The sequence below is a fragment of the Daldinia decipiens genome, assembly GCF_022478715.1.
Source record: "Daldinia decipiens strain CBS 113046 unplaced genomic scaffold F4813scaffold_31, whole genome shotgun sequence".
Classification (NCBI taxonomy): Eukaryota; Fungi; Ascomycota; class Sordariomycetes; order Xylariales; family Hypoxylaceae; genus Daldinia; species Daldinia decipiens.
In genome coordinates, this window is record NW_026054574.1 from 338,768 (window position 1) to 355,963 (window position 17,196).

At 47.0% G+C, this 17,196-nt stretch overlaps 4 protein-coding genes across 4 annotated transcripts; 2 read left to right on the forward strand and 2 right to left on the reverse strand.

Moving 5' to 3' along the window:
• Positions 1-4,622: 4,622 nt before the first annotated feature.
• Positions 4,623-6,595, forward strand: F4813DRAFT_368230 (uncharacterized protein). Its single transcript, XM_049244282.1, has 2 exons — positions 4,623-6,477; positions 6,552-6,595. The coding sequence occupies exon 1, from the start codon at positions 5,090-5,092 to the stop codon at positions 6,437-6,439; it is 1,350 nt and encodes a 449-aa protein (XP_049097216.1). The 5' UTR covers positions 4,623-5,089; the 3' UTR covers positions 6,440-6,477; positions 6,552-6,595.
• Positions 6,596-7,021: 426 nt separating this feature from the next.
• Positions 7,022-7,781, forward strand: F4813DRAFT_391965 (DUF846-domain-containing protein; the record flags this gene model as incomplete). The annotated part of the gene is made up of 3 exons (XM_049247229.1): positions 7,022-7,112; positions 7,213-7,542; positions 7,618-7,781. 3 exons carry the CDS (start codon positions 7,022-7,024, stop codon positions 7,779-7,781), a joined length of 585 nt encoding a protein of 194 aa, XP_049097217.1.
• A 289-nt stretch (positions 7,782-8,070) lies between these two features.
• F4813DRAFT_185914 (uncharacterized protein) lies at positions 8,071-10,304 on the reverse strand. Its single transcript, XM_049239363.1, has 2 exons — positions 9,681-10,304; positions 8,071-9,624 (listed from the first exon to the last, which is right to left on the reverse strand). Exons 1-2 carry the CDS (start codon positions 10,087-10,089, stop codon positions 8,753-8,755), a joined length of 1,281 nt encoding a protein of 426 aa, XP_049097218.1. The 5' UTR covers positions 10,090-10,304; the 3' UTR covers positions 8,071-8,752.
• Positions 10,305-13,053: 2,749 nt separating this feature from the next.
• On the reverse strand, positions 13,054-17,180 carry F4813DRAFT_368233 (DUF726-domain-containing protein). The gene is made up of 2 exons (XM_049244283.1): positions 14,648-17,180; positions 13,054-14,597 (listed from the first exon to the last, which is right to left on the reverse strand). Exons 1-2 carry the CDS (start codon positions 16,787-16,789, stop codon positions 13,332-13,334), a joined length of 3,408 nt encoding a protein of 1,135 aa, XP_049097219.1. The 5' UTR covers positions 16,790-17,180; the 3' UTR covers positions 13,054-13,331.
• Between the last annotated feature and the right edge of the window lie 16 nt (positions 17,181-17,196).

Here is a 17,196-nt window from a genome sequence, read left to right on the forward strand (position 1 = left end):
TGTAAAGGACTAAGGCTAGAACGAGTATCATGACGAATCATCTTCATAATTCATAGCCCCCAGATTCAATAAATAATATGATCCGCAGTGCTCCCCTACTTGGCAGTCTTGGACAATTACACAACAGATCTAACCTAATACGTGAACCTTTCCTCGAGTCAATCAGCCGCAACGGTCCGAATAGAAAAAAAAAGCATTCCATATTTTTTTTTTAGTTTCATTCGTAGGGGATTAAAGAGTAGAAACGAAATACCACGAATTACTCTGTCAAAAATAGAGCCCGCAAAGGCGAGCAACAGAACTTATATCAAATGTACTGCAACGTCGGGCTGGTAAAACAACTCGATTTGCGACCGCATATCCAACTCTTACTTGCATAGAGCATGGAGCGGGATGCAAACGGGAGTCCAATACCCGAGTCTAAAGGCGGGAGTGGCTTGACAAGGATTTAAAAGAAGATGATCGTGCACATGCATGTAAGATCAAGGCTTCATTGGCCCATTGGCTCGACATATCACGCCCAACCGTATTGTGACGGCTCTCGGTACCAACTTCTTTGGCCTGTGCAAATGTTCCCTGCTCGCAACAGTACGAAGCTCACATTACCGCATTACCGCATTGCCACCCGTTTGTCCTAGATAACCAGAAATATGATTCAGTTCCGTTACATCGCAGACAATAATGGTACCCAAATATTCAGCAGCGCATGATGCTCCAACGATACTTAACTCATACATCCCGCAAGAATCATATCCTCGCCTACTATTACGGCATACGGAAGGACGTGGAGTAAGCTTAATTGCGACGCTGGCGTACCAGATCCAACGGGAGGAACCGTAAACAAGCAGAGAACAAGCAGAGCCCGCGCAGTTCTACATAGGTATACATCAGCCTCCTAGCCCACGCGGACGACCCACTAGCAAGGATTCGATTACTTCGGATTGGGGCGCCGGAGGATTTATATGTTACATCTTAGGGGAGCATTCGTGAATCCTTCGAATACCGGCCCGTTAATTAATTTTATGAAGAGATGAAGAAGTCCGCTGCGTCCACTGCTACCCTATAAAACCAAAACCAATGCACCTGCAAACCGCCTACAATGTACATAGCCGCCCGTGATGATAGACATGTTTGGGGAATCTATTGGAAAGCGTGGCAGGTTCCCGTATGCGATACGATAGATGTGGCGTTCCATACCCACACGAAGGTAACGAAAACAGCATACCGACCATCTTGTGAGCTCAGGAGATATCGTTGTGGTTTCGGTGACTTTCTGGCGGATTTCAACCCCTCATCGTGTTAATACATACGGCCAAGTTATCCGGGAGATCTAGATTCTACCAGAGAAGAGGAACCTAAAAATATCCTACAGGACAGACTATCGGTAGATACATACGAATACGATTTAGTGTTAGGTAGGCTACGTATGCGGCGGGCTTTTGCCGAACACGATGTCCAAGTACATAATTCAGACAATCGACCGAAATATCTGTTTGGACCGAGACTTCGATGTAACTAATCCCGTATAGTGGCGACAGTTATCTGTGTACGAAACTTCATACGGGCAAGTTTTTATCTATAGCGCTCGTTGACTCTGTCTGCTATTTACTAATAGGCCTCGTCTAGTCTAGATCTAAGTAGGGGTGAAAGAAGGGTGCGCCATCGTGGGCACATGTAAAATCGTTGATGTACGTACGTACCATGGTGCACGCATGCATGCATGCATAATCTTTTCCAAGGGGCGGGCTTCTTAAAACCCCGATACAAGCACGTGGAATTAGAAGAGGACAAGAAAAAGAGAAAAAAAAAGCAAAAAGCTCAGTCCCAGGTTCGAATCCCCTCGGATAGGGGCAGGGGATTCGAACCTGAGACCTACGAAAAACCGGCTTCGTTTGGCGTCTGCTGTCAAGTCACGTTCTTTGGGAAGAACGGTTCAGCATAAGACACCACAGTGGGGTTTTCTCTAACCTCAAGTCGCCCAAGCGAGGGGCGTCGGTTGAAAGTTGGTTTGCAACTGGGATATATAACCTTTGCTTTGAGGTAAGTACTTGGGCAGGTATATCTCGTTGCCTAGGTGTTCTGCCACCTGCGAGATCAGGTGCTAGGCAATGAGGGGGAGCCTCACGACACTAGCTTGTCCGGCGGAGTGTAGAAACTGCTGCGGATCGGAAATAGCATTTAATCTTTTGCTGTGACTACACCAGGCTCCAGGTACCTAGCTAACGGCGATATTCGCGAGGCCATATGCAGAGTGTCTCCATCCTTAATAAAAGTAGGCAGTACTATATAAACTCTAGAATAATAATAAGATGGGATCTCGCGATATCACTGCTGCTTTTATAATACATGCCTTGATATTATCCCTTCATGTTTGAATAGAAATAAGTAGTGAAATTCATTTAAGTTGCTGATATATCTTAAGCCTTGTTATTTATATAGTATCAGTGAATTATAGTTATACTACTATCACGTAAGGCAATGCCACATATATGAGTTGCAGAAAGTTCATCTTGCTAGAAGATGTTCAAAGCCAAGCATATAGTTCCTGGATAGATCAAATATCGATAGATACAAGGGACAATCGGCGGTATAGGGCATATTTCACTGGGAGCATCATCATTGGTAAGTGGTCAATACCAAGAGCCACCCTTTCGTTTTCCTTGAAAATCAAACGTATAATTATTACTAATATAATATTTAAAGTAGATCAACTCTCAATATACCCCTATCTTGTCGGCATACCAACAAGCTTTCGCTACCTAGACAGATGCCAAAACCTTAGTGACAGAGACTGCCATAATAACCCCCATTCCGTCCCTCATTAGATGGGTGTAATCATCTTCGTCTCTTGATTATCCAACGTACAGGCTTCACGTACAACATCCTACTGTAGATACCGATTTGCGGGACTTTTACGAAAATATCCAGCTCTGCCAGCAAACCAGACATTCCCTTTATGTGCACACAGAGCACGGGAACTTTCGCATACCTTCTCGCTAAACCCTCAATGTTAAAGTCGAATTCAAGATAGTCTCCCATAAGAATCTTGTCCTGTCTACTTCTCTTAATGTCCTCCTATCTCTCGACCCATTGGTTATGTTCTCCGAACCGGAATACGTTCCAGCCGAGGTAGCAATCGGTGCCTTTGGAATGACGATGCAATCTCCACCCCCCTGTAGTGCTGAGATGTTGTCTCTTTATGGATAGTGTTGTGAAGAGGCTGGGGGCTTGGGTTCGAATAATCTTTTGAATAGGAGGTCTCTTAGAAGATGACCTTGCCAGAGGCCAGGTCAGTATTTGTTGCTATTTATCCGTTGAAGTCTTTCTATCACCGCCTAGATAGCCGGTAATCGATTTTTCCGGTCTTGTCGGGGATCTTTGGCAATATCTTGTGATAATGTCGTACCATTCGTTGTAAAGTTGACTCTAGCGGTTGGAATCACAAGGGAAAACGTCATCTACGTCGGGTTTTAATAAATCCTCCTGGCTCTTCCCAATGATAGGAACGGTCTCCTGTGATGACATCTTTTGAGCCTTCAGCTGTTGAGATAGGTTGGTCGAAGATTATTGTGCGTAATAAAAGAATTCCGTAGCACAAGACTCTCGACATCCCCAACGATCGCCCCAGGAAGGAAGTAAGTACACTGCTCTCTAAGAGAGAACAAACTCTCTTATAAGATCTATCTTGTAGTCAGAAGTGGTAGAGGTTCTACGATCCTTATAGAGCCAAACTCGGATTATGGATCGAGTGTCCGACATCATTTCGCGGGTTTCATCCAAAATGTATGAGGGTTGTTAAAGGATATCGGGAGGGTCTAGTGCATCCGAGAATATTGCATAACGTGGAAATAATTGCATTCTAACATCAAACTTCCATGACTGTTTCGTAACTTCTCAGAGTCTTATAGAAGATTAATATACATACTCAGCAAATGTTACTTGTGTCTAGACTCGCATCAGCCAATTCTATTCCGTGGTCGCTTGACTCTTGCTCCGATGGAGACATGTTCGTTAAAGTGAGTTGAGAGAGATTAGGCCTTGTGTTCGTGATTTGCTTCCTGCATTAGATGTGTCTCTTAAAATAGATATAACAGCCCTATCAGTGGAACAACAAGTTTAGCGCCAAGATGGTCTTCTGCTATATATACCTATATATAACCTAGAAAGCTTTCATGTATGTGCCTCTTAACTACGCCTGGGGGGGATCTTAACTCATACTCGTAGACAATAGCACTGAAATAGATCTATATCTCCATGTCTGCTACTTACTTTGGTCTAATTAAGCAGAGATAAGACATTTGAGAGCTAACATGAGAATAAAATATCCCAATGTGGGATAACCATAGACAAGACTAAAATAATTTTAATAGGACCCTGTATGAAATATAACACAAAAAATAAATTACATAGGCCTAAGAGGTAGTTTACAGACAGTCACGACGTTTGATATGTCTTGATAAATCCGTAGAGGGTAAAGTGTATACCCTATACCTTATCATTGGTAGCACACGCGATAAGGGGGGCTAACCTTACTGGACGACACGGGCTTGCCCCTATCGCCTCGGCGGGGAAGATTGCATCACCTATATGTACATAGTATATATCTAGCTTGTCCTTGCATTATTGAGAACATCTCCTTACCTAACTGACCTACACATTCAACCTGATAGGTCCCCGGATTGTTTTATAGCTATTATCTCCTAACTCGCACACCTTATCTTCTCTGCCGCCGCTAGTGACGCAGCCGAGAACGGTCATGAGCAACGAGCATACTTAAGTCGTCGGCCTCAAACCCGAGATATCTCCTGTCTCAAGCTTTCTCGTCCGATTTTCTCAACTAGGTTGCTACAATTCTGGTTTAGCCTAGTTGGCTCAAAATTAGCTTCATCGTCGTAGAATAAAACACAGCCGAGAACGGTATAAATGGACAAACACCCTGTCATATATATTAGGTATATATAACTAGATGTTCGGCTTATTCTTCTGAACCCAATGCTTCCGATATAGAATTGCGAAGTGAATTTGACGTCGGCTTCGATTCAAACTCCTTGTATATAATAGCAACATTGAAGATACAGTAGTCTGTACGATGCTTGGCCAGGAGGATGATCAGGTATATGAGCAAACCAGCCAGGGCTACAAGAGCTTATGGGGGTTGAGCAGCGGTTGCGCTTCTACGGCCAATGCCTACTGGGGTAAGCTCTCTTCCCAGGACCACGTCAAAGAATCTATCTATGCTGGCACACTCGCGCTTGTGTTATTATCTACGATCTTGGTGTATATAATTCGGAGACAGAGATCCAAGCAAAGCACGCGCCCGTCTACGCCAACTACACCAGGACTTGAGAAGGCGGCATCGAAGAGAAGCAATGCTCAAAGCCGCGAATTGGGTAAATGGATCCCATCGGACTTCCGCATGCCGAAGCCAGACCCATATCCAGATTGGTCAGTCGAGAACACGAAACCGCTCCCGTACAGGCCGTTTCGGTACGGCCCCAAATACAACGTAACTATGGGACTCCGATCGCTTAAACATGTTGATTGGATTGAGCTTGATAATCACTTCCCACGGTACCACGCGGATAAGGCACGGCGTATCAAGGAGCGTGGCCACAAGTGCTGCAGGACAGCGCCTGAGGCGTATCCTGCCGCGATAGAACTTCTTGAAGATCTAGTTGACTACCTGCCAGCGCGATACCCGTCGCTGTACAAGCGGACGGATGTCGGGATTGATAACCTCTGGTCTGGCGAAAGCTTTGATATCACAGCGCGGCCATTAGCAGAGGACCCGATGCAAATATCAGCTCGGCTTGTACAAGACGACCTAGCAATCATGATCGAGAAGCCCGATGGCCAGTACTATCTTCTAGCAGGGGCAGTCTTACTGGCAGGATTCTGGCGACTGGAAGATAAGTACGGTATGGCGCTGCCGGAGATCCACACGTCCGGGGACGTACCGCAGTACCGAGAGAAGCTTGAGAAGGGCATGTTAAACTTCTTCCGACGACTGCGACCGGAGGAGATGGTGGCGCGTAACAACTACTTCTTGCAAGTGGACGACGATCTGGGATGGTCTTGGAGCATCGGATCAGAAGACGCGCCGGAGGTGAGTTGGAACACGGCGGAGAAGAACCGCGCTATTGAGCACCATTACTTCCGTTCTGAGAGGCAGTCGCTGCGACGGCTGCCGCGGTCAGGGGGCGTGGTATTCACAATCCGAACATACTTCCACCCGATCACGGAAATCGCCGAGGAGGATTACGTACCAGGGCGGTTGGCAAGCGCGATAAGGAGCTGGGGGGATGATGTGAGCCGGTATAAGGGGAAGGAAAGGTATGGAGAAGTACTACTAGAGTACCTAGACAAGAAGCATGAGGAGCAGGTGGCGAGGGGCTTGGACCTCAGTCGCGAAGATGAAGTTCGAGCGTATCCATACTAAGGATTGAGTACCGTACGGGGGCCTTGATCTTATTCAGTCTAAACCAAGTATTTAGCAATAAGAGCGAATTTGGATGTATTGCAATCAAAATAAATAAAACAATCTTACTTACTGATTAGGAGTAGTCATAAGTCATATTGATACTTCCAAGTCGGGTTTGAATCTGCGAGGTTGTGTTTTAGAGTCTTAACCTCGGTAGGTCTTAGTATATACAGATGATTAATTTGTTTAGAAGAATAACTACGAGGGTCTATGCAATAAACAGTGTCATATAGAAATAACAGCATATCGGAAGAAGGCAGTCCCCTGCCGCCATTACACAAGCTGCAGCTGCAGATTGTCCTTTGCGCAGGTGCATGTGGCTTCTAAATTCTAAATCCGCCGTCATCCCGCCACTGTAGCTTCAACCGAGCTTCAACCACAAACTACAAACTACAAACTACAAACTACAAACACCTACATACAACCACTACGAGCATCACATCGAGCTCGAACTCGACATTAGCCATGTTCAATTGACTTGATACTTCGTATATGCCTAAAGCCTACCTAAAATAGACAAATAACCACAACCCGCCCCGAATGGAGTCAGCGCTGCCTCAGCAGGGCGTGTTGAGCTGGCGCCTCAGCTCGCATCCCATCACACTGCTAACCTTTCTCGCATTCCGCATCTGTAAGTCGACGACCTTTTATACGCTTCACCTTGGATATATATGCATATACAGCGCAACGCAGCAAGATAAGCTAACACAAGACTTCCACTTCCCACTCAGCCTCGCTTCTCGTATACCTCTTCGGCGTCATCTTCACCGATAACATGGTGCTCATCTTCATCATCACGATCCTGCTACTAGCTGCCGACTTCTACTACCTGAAAAACATCGCCGGCCGGCGACTGGTCGGGCTGCGCTGGTGGAACGAAGTCGACCCCTCCTCGGGTGACAGTCGCTGGGTCTTCGAGAGCAGCGATCCGGCGGTTCGCACTATCAACGCCACCGACAGTCGCTTCTTCTGGCTCGCCATCTACGCGCAACCCGTGCTCTGGGTCGCTCTGGCCATCCTGGCCTTTGTGCGCCTCAAGTTCATGTGGTTGCCCCTTGTTGGTATGTCTCTTGTGGCGGAATGATGGTGAAGAGGGAAAGCGAAGTCGATAAAAATGCTAACGGCCAGATGAATAGCCATCGCGATCTCCCTGACCATCACCAACTCCCTCGCCTTCTCGCGCTGCGACAAGTTCAGCCAGGCTTCTAATATCGCCGGCAGCGCTCTCTACTCGGGCAATATCGCCGGCAACCTCGCGAGCAATATGGTCGGCCGCTTCTTCACCTTTGGCCGTTCGTGATCCGCCACTACACGCATAACCCAGGGAGTCGAAGGTACGGAAGGCGAAAGAAAGGAAAAGGCCTACTTAAATATCTTTGATACCGGTTTGAAGGGAGACAGGTATTCTACTACTTATCATGGTGTATTTCTGTCTATTTTTTTTAGCAAGCTTCAGGACAAGAGCCTGATGTAATACTATGATATTTATGACCTAATGAAAGCCGCGAATCTAGCGGCGTCTGCAAAGAGATTCACAAATACTTTTTGTCTGTTAGTGTATGAGATCGCTATGGGCTATACAAGAACTTAACTCTAGCCTTCCACAGTTGCAATCGAGAGTAAAGATGCTATACTGTCAGACCCTTTCTCGTTCTGTTATACAATAACTACAAGTTTAATTAACTAACACTATAATCTCATTCAGGGTTCCTATCATATCAACCATATTAACATCTATATCGTCGCGTCTACTTATCGTGCCGCACAGGTGCAACTACGGCTTAAAAGGAGGCTAATCGCGTGGCAATATATACGACCTCTAACATCCAAAGCCGTTTATATCCCCAATTACTGTCCCATACAAAATTGATTAATCCAATAGATTCGCATATGTATATATGTATGTATATATACCTATACAAGCCAGTTAGACTTAAAGCTCTCGCACCAGCTCACCACCTATCTTAACCCTCGCGGAACGGACATATTACATCGTTCCTCAGTCCAGCCCATACAAAAAGCCCTTCCCTTCTACTTGCTACACGGGGTATATAGGAGTAACGAAAGTATAAAGTCATATATACGCATAAGGGGGTAATTTTCCTTGCTCTTGCTCTTGCTCTTGCTCTTGCTCTTACTCCTACGTATTCTCACATCCACCACATACACATAAAATTAGCATGATATAAGACCCATTAGAACTCCAATACCGCTTGAAAAAAACATCAGGCATTGCTGAGAACATCACTACGCTATTGGTGCTTGCCATTGTCACGGTTGGTGCGCCGCACGGCTATTTCGTCCCGCGTCTTCGATTGCCGCGTCTAGGTGTCGCTCCTCTTCCTCCAGCCTTCGGATCTCTTCCTCCGTCATACCTTCTTCGATCAGATGCGCGTAGCGGGTCTGGAACGGAGGTGTTGTTGTACTGGGACGACCGGCGGATGCTAGGTCTGACTGGCTATTCGTAGCAAACGCCGCTCCCGGAGGCAATGGCGGTGAAGACGCACGGTCCGAGTAGGGCGCATAAGACGCGTCGTCAGGGCGCACTATACTGTCGCGTTGGTCGTGTAAGCGTCCGCTATGATCGGCTGGGAATGCTGAGCGTGGTGACGATTCCGACACGTTGATTGCCCCTTTATCCGCGATCATGGCGTGCGAACCTGAGGCCTCTGTGCAATCCGTGCCACCAACGCGCTCGCTGCTGTTGCGGCGCCGTAGACAAAAGAACCATACCAAGGCCACAACAATAATGATAACCGCAACAGCACAGCCCACCGCGATACCTATAATAGCGCCCGTACTTAGCCCTCGATGACCGGGAGACACCTCCGAAGCCTGTTGGATAGAAGTTTCAGCAGCGGGCGTCGCCGTAACAGTCGATGCCCCGGAACTTTCTGGGTTGCTGGAAGACCCTTCGATATCCTCCTGAAATGCCGGACTTGACTCCTTTCCGGTATTTTTAATAAGACGGCTAGCCTCGCTGTATCCTTCGCTGTAAGTAACGGCAAGGACAGGACTATAACTGCTACCACTAGATGTGGTATTCTCCCATTGAATCTCGTAGTATAAAGGCTGCATAAGGTTATCGCCGTAGGTAATCGTAAGATCGCCCGTAAGCATAAGAGTCAAGCTTTCATTGGTTGCTGTTTTATTTTATTAGTATCGCGCAGTTAAGCAACAGACAAGTCTGGTAGCATACCCGGGAAAAAGCTTGGTGGAAACTGGTCTTGTCTTTCTGCTACTAGCTGTCCATCCAAGAAAGAGCCCGCCGTAATACCTGTCTGGCTCGTGCCGCTCATCTTTCCCATCGCAACGGTAATCTTATCCTTAAACCGCTTTAGGTAGATAGCACTAATATTCAACTCGCTGATACCTTGCCCCTTACTAAAATAGATGATCTGGTCCGTTGCTTGCGGCTTATATATGGCGGGCGTCGGAAGATTCTGCACCTGAATTACTGAGTTCGGAGAAGAACCCATCGTCGCCGTTCCCGTCCCGCCGGTCGGGGCCGGCATGGCTCCATCGGTGGTACGGGAGGCATGGTCTTCCGCTCCCACCAACCCTATTAGAGAGGCCAGGATCCCGAATCTCGAGGCATCGATCCGCATCGTCGTGTGAGCAAATATCGGGATATTGTTGTCATAAAACTCCCAGAAGCCCAGATACTCAAATCTCAGCACATATCCAATATTAAGGGTATCTCAACCAAGTGTGCTCGCTTTCGTGCGTATGAATGTTCGTTGCACCAATGATACAGCCGGGAACTTGGTTGAAAGCACACCAAATCGAAAAAGCAATAGGAAAGATGAGAAAATCGACCGGGCGTGAGAGGAAGGAAGGGAAAGTAAGAAGAGCAGGGGGGCCTGTCAGCTCTCAGCTGTGCCCGCTAGGAAATGGATGAAGATATGCGGGACCGGGTCTATTGTTACAAGTGCACCAACCATGTTCAGCATGCAGTAAGCCAATGGACACCAGACTGCGCCTCTAAAACCAACTAGTTCATAGGATGATGGCACCATCAGTTACGAGCCTATAGAGATGAACGCCATCCCACTAGATCTCCGTGCTTTTTTACATACGCAGGACGCTTCTACGTGTGTAGGTATTGCAAAACACACGTACATACGGTACATATATGGCCGGCTACCATTGCCTGCCTTATGGGGCCGCACCCCCGGCTTTGCCCAGCCCGCTAGGCTATTTCTTAGGGATGCCCCAAGGAATCATGCCAACGTCCTAAAACCACAGCTCGACCATGCTAAATACGACCGAATTCACGGGCAGGCTGAAGACGCTGTGTCATGCTCGGTGAGCCTAGAGACCCATGGTAGGCCGTTCTTAGCTGATGATGCTATACGATGCCATGACGCGTTTCTATTCTCGGCCAAATTCTGCGATGGTAGATGATAATATCCTCGCAGATAGATATAGATGGCAGACCTCGGGGGCAATGCATAAAGGCCGTCGTATCAAGGTGCCGCGTATGCCAGGCTTGTACGAATACTACTAATGCCGTAGTAGGTAGGCAAGTAATAGTAGGGTGAGCATTGCAAGAAGGGCCATACCACCTCGAAACAGGGACATCTACATTAAACAATCAAAATTTGATGGGCAATACCTAGTGCTCTGCGGTGTAGGAACAGAGCGGCGAGGTAAATGGGACCTTTTTGGAGATCGCGGGATCCGCACCCTGAGCTAACATGATTTTCATGATTGGTTCAGCCCTTGCTGACAGCGTTACCCGTCTGACGACAGGGTCCGTTGAGGTGAAGGGGTCTAGATCCTTTGAGACTGGGGTTAAAACTCGAAGCAAGTGTCTATGTAGGTTAGGTAGCTAATGTGTTGTTAGAAACAGACCTTGACCATAGGTAACTAATAAAGAAGATTAAAACAGACGATAGTATCGTATTCTATAAATTGATATTTCGACTTAGTTGAACGGTTTTCTTTTACCAACCTGGGGTATCTCGTCATCGGCGATAGGTTTTTTTTCTTGGCTCCCGCAGTCCCGTTCAGAAACGAAGTTTGGTCACAGTTTAATAAAGATGAGCTTTGCACAGTCAGACGAAAACCGGGGCTGAGCCAGAAATAACAAAGATCAGACTGCGGCTGATCAGACCCTCGGCTAGGCTTAGCGTCTTTCAGCGCCTCGACGCCTATACATAGCGTATGTACCTAATTGCTGCAGCACCGTTAGTCCCCTTAGGTTAGGTAGTGAAGCAAATGCAGCCTATTACTTAAGCCATCGGTGCAAAAATAGCAATGCCGTCTAATCCGTACGTACCTACAGTCCCGCCGTTACCTATTGGGGTATCAATATTGTCCCTAAAGGCCTGATATCCCACATTCTTTCGATAACTTCCTGACTATTTAGGTTTTTCGCGTCTCACTACATATTTTACTGCATACGCCATCCATATTAAAACCATGTGGCAGCCGGAAACGCCAAGTTTAAGCCGCAAATAACATCATCTTTCTCCAACTCTCCGTTCCCATATACAAACAGGAGATATCTTTATGAAATATCTCATTTGAAATTGTATAACTATCTATGTACTTATACGAACACTATTTTTTAGGCAAGATCTGAAAACTAACACTAACAGCCAATCCTCAGCGTACGCAATGCTGCATTTAAATTGACCTATTACATTGTCAAGTAGTGATGTAAGTCATAGTGATAAGAGTCCGGTACGCCTACAATGTAAGACATGATTATTTCACAATAACTGCCTATCTACCTAAATAACTCAAATAAAAACTAAATGGTAAAGATTAACACCATGAATTAGGTACATAAGTAAGAAATACGTGATAGTTAAAGTATTCACAGCTCAGAGTACCCGAATTTCCAATGCTAGTAAATACCTAATAACCTACCTGTGACAATCGTAAGTAATAAACATTATGATGTTATCCATGAGTGGCTTATTTTCTAGAAAGGTAAAAGAAACGGCACGGCTGAAGACAATCCCAAGCTTCCTTTAGGATCCAAAAACAGACACGGCAGGATCAATAACCAGTTTAACCATCGTGGGTAGGTAGGTCTTATTAATAGCATGAGACATATGGATTGCCAGATCCAGAACTCAATCTATCATGTTGTGTAGCCTATAACAAGCAAAAGCCACCGATTCGGGATGTAGATGTCCTTGTGTTATATTACCTACTACCTAACAGCTTGTTACCAGTTGACTACCTAGGTACCTACCCAGGTAGTCAATGATTAAGGGAAAGCTCGATTGAATTATTGCCAATCTTAAAACTACACTAAATACAATAACTACCGCTTTAGTGTTCGAAATGTTGGTCATCTTAGGGTTCTCGCAAGTAAAGAAACTACCAACGTCAGGGTCGACGGTTATCTGCATAGCCAAGAAATCGCAGCAACACATCACTTCCCGGATCTGATACTGGCTAGATATGCACATAACTTTATGATATATCATTAATCAACATACTACATCCAATATCTTATCTCATCAAGCACGCAACCCTCGTCTCACTCAGTTTAGCATAGTTTGATTCAGTTCCATCCCAGAGCGAAGCACTCTCCCTCCCTCCCACCCATCCCATGGTCTGGACGTCGCCGTTTACAATACCACCTAACTACCTGCAACCCTAGATATGTAGCCCAAACCCTCGAAGGCGACCCGGATCTCTCTACATAAGGTAAAAGAACGACGACACCCGTCAAAATACTAAAGAACGCCGATGGATGTGCCCCAAGTACCTAATGGATGCCACTACAGCCCAAGACAGGCAAGAAAAGACAAGACAAGACAGGCAATTTAAAGCGTCGGGTGCGTACGTATTACAACTTCCCTACAGGCACGTAATGCTATATAGACTATGCGAAAGTCATCGATATTTCCTTCTCCTTACCAAAGTCGTCGTCGTCGTCGTCGGCCCAGGGATCCGCCAAAGCTATATTTGGCGTCGTCTGCGCCGTCTTGATCTCTGGCCGCGATGGGGATAGCGCAACATCGCGGTGTTCTGTGAACGCCGTGTCGAAAGTCATTTCAATTTCTTCTTCTGGCGGCGGCATACCAAAGCCTAGAGCTCGGGAGGGAGGTATCGTTGGTGTGCGTTCCTGAGACATCCTGTACTCGAAGGGAGGGCTGTTGTAAATACCCTCGTAGCTTTTTGTCCCGCGGAGAGTATCTCTTGGGCTGGTCGTTGATGAAGACGGCGAGAAATCGAGCTTCATCGGTGGTAAAGTAGACTTCAACTCTTTAACCTGTATCTCATCGTCCTTTGCGAGTTCCGCCCTGATCGCATCGACATCGAATAAAACGCCATGGTTATTACCTTCCTTGTTGTCCGTTTTAGATGCATTTGAGCCCTTGTTACTATCCTCATAAACTTCCCATTCTTGTCGAGAAGTCCTCTTCTTGCGGCCGAAGATACCCCAGCCACCCTTTTTCGAGGACCCATCCTTTTCCAATTCTTTACGAGCCTCCTCGATCTCGTTGATTAGCTCCCGCTGTCGCTCTCTGTGCCGCTCCGGATCCGGATCCTCAATCTCGCCAAACTCATCGCTTTCAACGAGCCAACCGCATTCTCTTAGGAGCCTAGGCATCGCTGTTCGATACTCCATATGACCGACGACAAACTCCGTACAGTCAAAGTTTTCTACACCGGGCACCTCGTCTACGGAGGCTAGGCCTGCTATTCGGCGGATGCCACCGTTCGTTAGGCGGAAGAGGTAGCCCAGGATCCAGTCGGTTCTATTGTACCCGTTCACAAATCTGCCAGCCACAACGGTACGAGCCTTGATAAATTCTTCCTTCTTCACAACTATGGGCGAGCCAAAAATATACACATTCTGGACTAGCCCATAGGCGCCTTTTCGAGCAAGCTCCAAGAGACAGGCGAAGATGACGCGGGAGCCGAGAGAGTAACCGACCAATGTAATAGGTCGAGTACCCAAATTTCTGTCAATTAGGGAGTCCGCGAGGATAAGTCCACTAGCCCATGCACGGTCTAGAGAAACAGCCCAAGGATTATCGATCAAATATGTCAACTTTGATAGAACCACTGGTAACTGTAAGGCAGCCATTAAACCAATTAAGATAGTGCTTCCAAGCACTTGTTGCAACCCTTGAGTTAGGGCCTGCATATGTTAACCTGTGCTCTCTATTCGTATTAACAGGAATCTCTTACCTCTGTTGCCAGGATATTAATAGTGTCACCCATGCTAGTTAACATTTCGGGCTCCCACAAAATCGAGTAGATGTCGCCCATTATTGGGTCAACAGTACTAAATGGTAGACGGACGTCATCGATCTTACTAGTCATCCACCCGGAGATGGTTACGATGAGATTAACTCGCTTGTTGTTGTGCAGCGGCCGATATTCAAACGTCTTCACAGCCCCTGTCCGTCGGTCTGCGGCCTTGCCACCCATAAAACTTCCAGATGCTGCGGCGCCAGAGGTGATAATGGCGGCTCCTCCTGCCCCTGCCAAAAAAGAGCTCGTACCGCCAACTCCGATAGTCGTGAAACCAGCAGCAAGGCCGGCGCCGATAAGAGGTGCTAGAAGTCCAGCGGAGAGACCGATGACTAGACCACCTCCAACGGTGGCTAAGCCCATCATGACGTATCGCCTCTTGAGGGCGAGTTTCCTCCTATTTTCAAGATGCTCCCCTTCATTCCAATTTTCCTTTTCGGCCTGCTGTTGCATTTCCAAAGCATCGGTGACGCGCTTCTCAAATCTGCAGATATCTATCCAAGGGACGTCCAAGTCTTTGCCGACTCTTTCGAGTAGCACTCGGGACCGAGCATCGTAAATTGAATCGGCAATCAGCACGAGGAAGAGATCACAGAGGACAGTCCACCGCAAATCGATATCGATCTTATCAGTAACTGGTAACTGCGAAGGTGTCCTCACTTCTGGCATTTCGTCACCGTCGTGACTCTCGTAAGGTGGAGGTGGCTCTGCAGCTGCTTCTCCCGAGGAAGATGTAGAAATGGACGACCGCATACTTTTCGACGTCTTCGGGGTCGACGGTGTTTTCTCAGCCATTGGATTCTTGACTCTCGAGTTCTGCATGAGAGCCGGTGTGAGGTCGTTAGGCATTACTCCATGCTCGGCTAACTGCTCTATCATCACTTGTTCGGCAGGACTTATTTCCATATGCGCATATAGCCGGACCATAATCTTCTGAGACCACATTCTCATTGCTTCGGCCGCCACCTGGACCTCCTTCTTGATCTTCTTCAATCGTTCAACGCTCTCGGCCCCCTTGACCATCTCGGAGAGTTCTAGACGAGTAACTCCAACGTAGGCTATCCTCTGTCCCTCTGTCAACAGATCCTTTGTAGCCTGCAGCTGAGAGACGGCATCTCGCTGCTCTTCGTCCATCTCCGTCATGCTTGTACTCTTGGCGTCTTTAAAGAGGTATCTTGTGTTGTCGTCCATACTCGTTTCCGACTCGGCATCTTCGTCGTCCAATACTCTTGTATACCCTTTACCGGCCCCGCCAAGACCCCCATAGCCATAATTTTCATCCTCTTCAGGATTGTGCTCTTTAGCTACAAGCTTGTTATCGTCGTCGTAAATATCGTATGGTGCATATGCTGGCATTGCCTGCCAGCCTTCGTCGTCGTCAGCTTTCTTCTCTTCGTGGTGTCCAGTTAATTGCTGGTGAGAGAATTCGGAAACGTCGTGGTTCGTGCTCGCTAAGCTAACGTCTCGACTATGATCGATGCGTGGGACTGCTTTGGCCTCATCCGCGTGCTTATCAGCCTCGATCTGCTTGAACGTCGGCCCTGAAATTGCTTGCACTTCTTTGCTTGATGTATTTTTACGCTTGGAGTTTTGCGACAGGTCTAGATTTTCGTAGGAATCCGGGCCGTCCTTCGGCTCCTCTTTCGATATACTCGTTTCCCTAAATTCGGTTCGTGTAAGTACAGGCGTTTTGGCTTCGTCGACATCTTTTGACTCGGCCGGAGGTGCAGACTCTGGCGTTGGGGTAGAGGGCGCATCTTGGAAGTCGTCGTTATCACTATTATCAGCAGAGGCGCCGTCTACTTTAGTGGCACTTTTAGGGGGTTTCAAGGTATTATCTGTTGCTTCCTTTGTAATCCCCTTTGCTGTTTCTGTGCTGGTTGTATTATTTGGGATTTCCGGTGAGGGTTCTACCTCTTTCGTGGCAATCTCTTTCGCGGCAGCGTTAGAGCTGCTCCCCGTCTCACCAATTGGTCGGCTTTTGGTCCCATCTTGCTCCGTCTCTTTGGGGCCTACATATTTCCTGATAGGTAGGCCAAAATCATCAAATTCCTGGACTCCTCCTACCGGCGCCATGGGACCGTCTTTTGCGCATGTATTTTGAGCTCTGCTAGTTTACGAACGTGATATGGTTGCAGTAGAATTTACATTCCCCACGCTGCCACGGTGATAAGGCGGAGAGTGGTTCAAAAGAAGTCGTCAGAATTGCAAATCGATAGGATCTCCGAACTTTGATTAAAACCCTTGTAGTTAACTAGGTTAAGTAAAAGTAAGTCAAAGTAAGTCAAAGCTCGGAAGCGATAGTTCTCGACCACGCGCTAATAACTTGAAGTTGCTCAACTTGAACGAGGTGTTATGCGAGACGGTTACGGTAAGTTTATGCAAGTATTTTACAAGATAGGTATGGAATAATTGAAAATTTAATATGACATCTATGGACTGGAATGCGCGGATAGTTCTTAGCTGCTGCTGTAGGTTGAAAG

Bases quoted from the DNA above. Each gene is read 5' to 3' on its own strand.
- F4813DRAFT_368230 (XM_049244282.1), top strand. From the start codon at position 5,090: ATGCTTGGCCAGGAGGATGATCAGGTATATGAGCAAACCAGCCAGGGC.
- F4813DRAFT_185914 (XM_049239363.1), bottom strand. From the start codon at position 10,089: ATGCGGATCGATGCCTCGAGATTCGGGATCCTGGCCTCTCTAATAGGG. The intron at 9,625-9,680 runs GTATGCTACCAG...AAAATAAAACAG, and splicing joins TCCACCAAGCTTTTTCCCGG to CAACCAATGAAAGCTTGACT.
- F4813DRAFT_368233 (XM_049244283.1), bottom strand. From the start codon at position 16,789: ATGGCGCCGGTAGGAGGAGTCCAGGAATTTGATGATTTTGGCCTACCT. The intron at 14,598-14,647 runs GTAAGAGATTCC...TAACATATGCAG, and splicing joins TTAATATCCTGGCAACAGAG to GCCCTAACTCAAGGGTTGCA.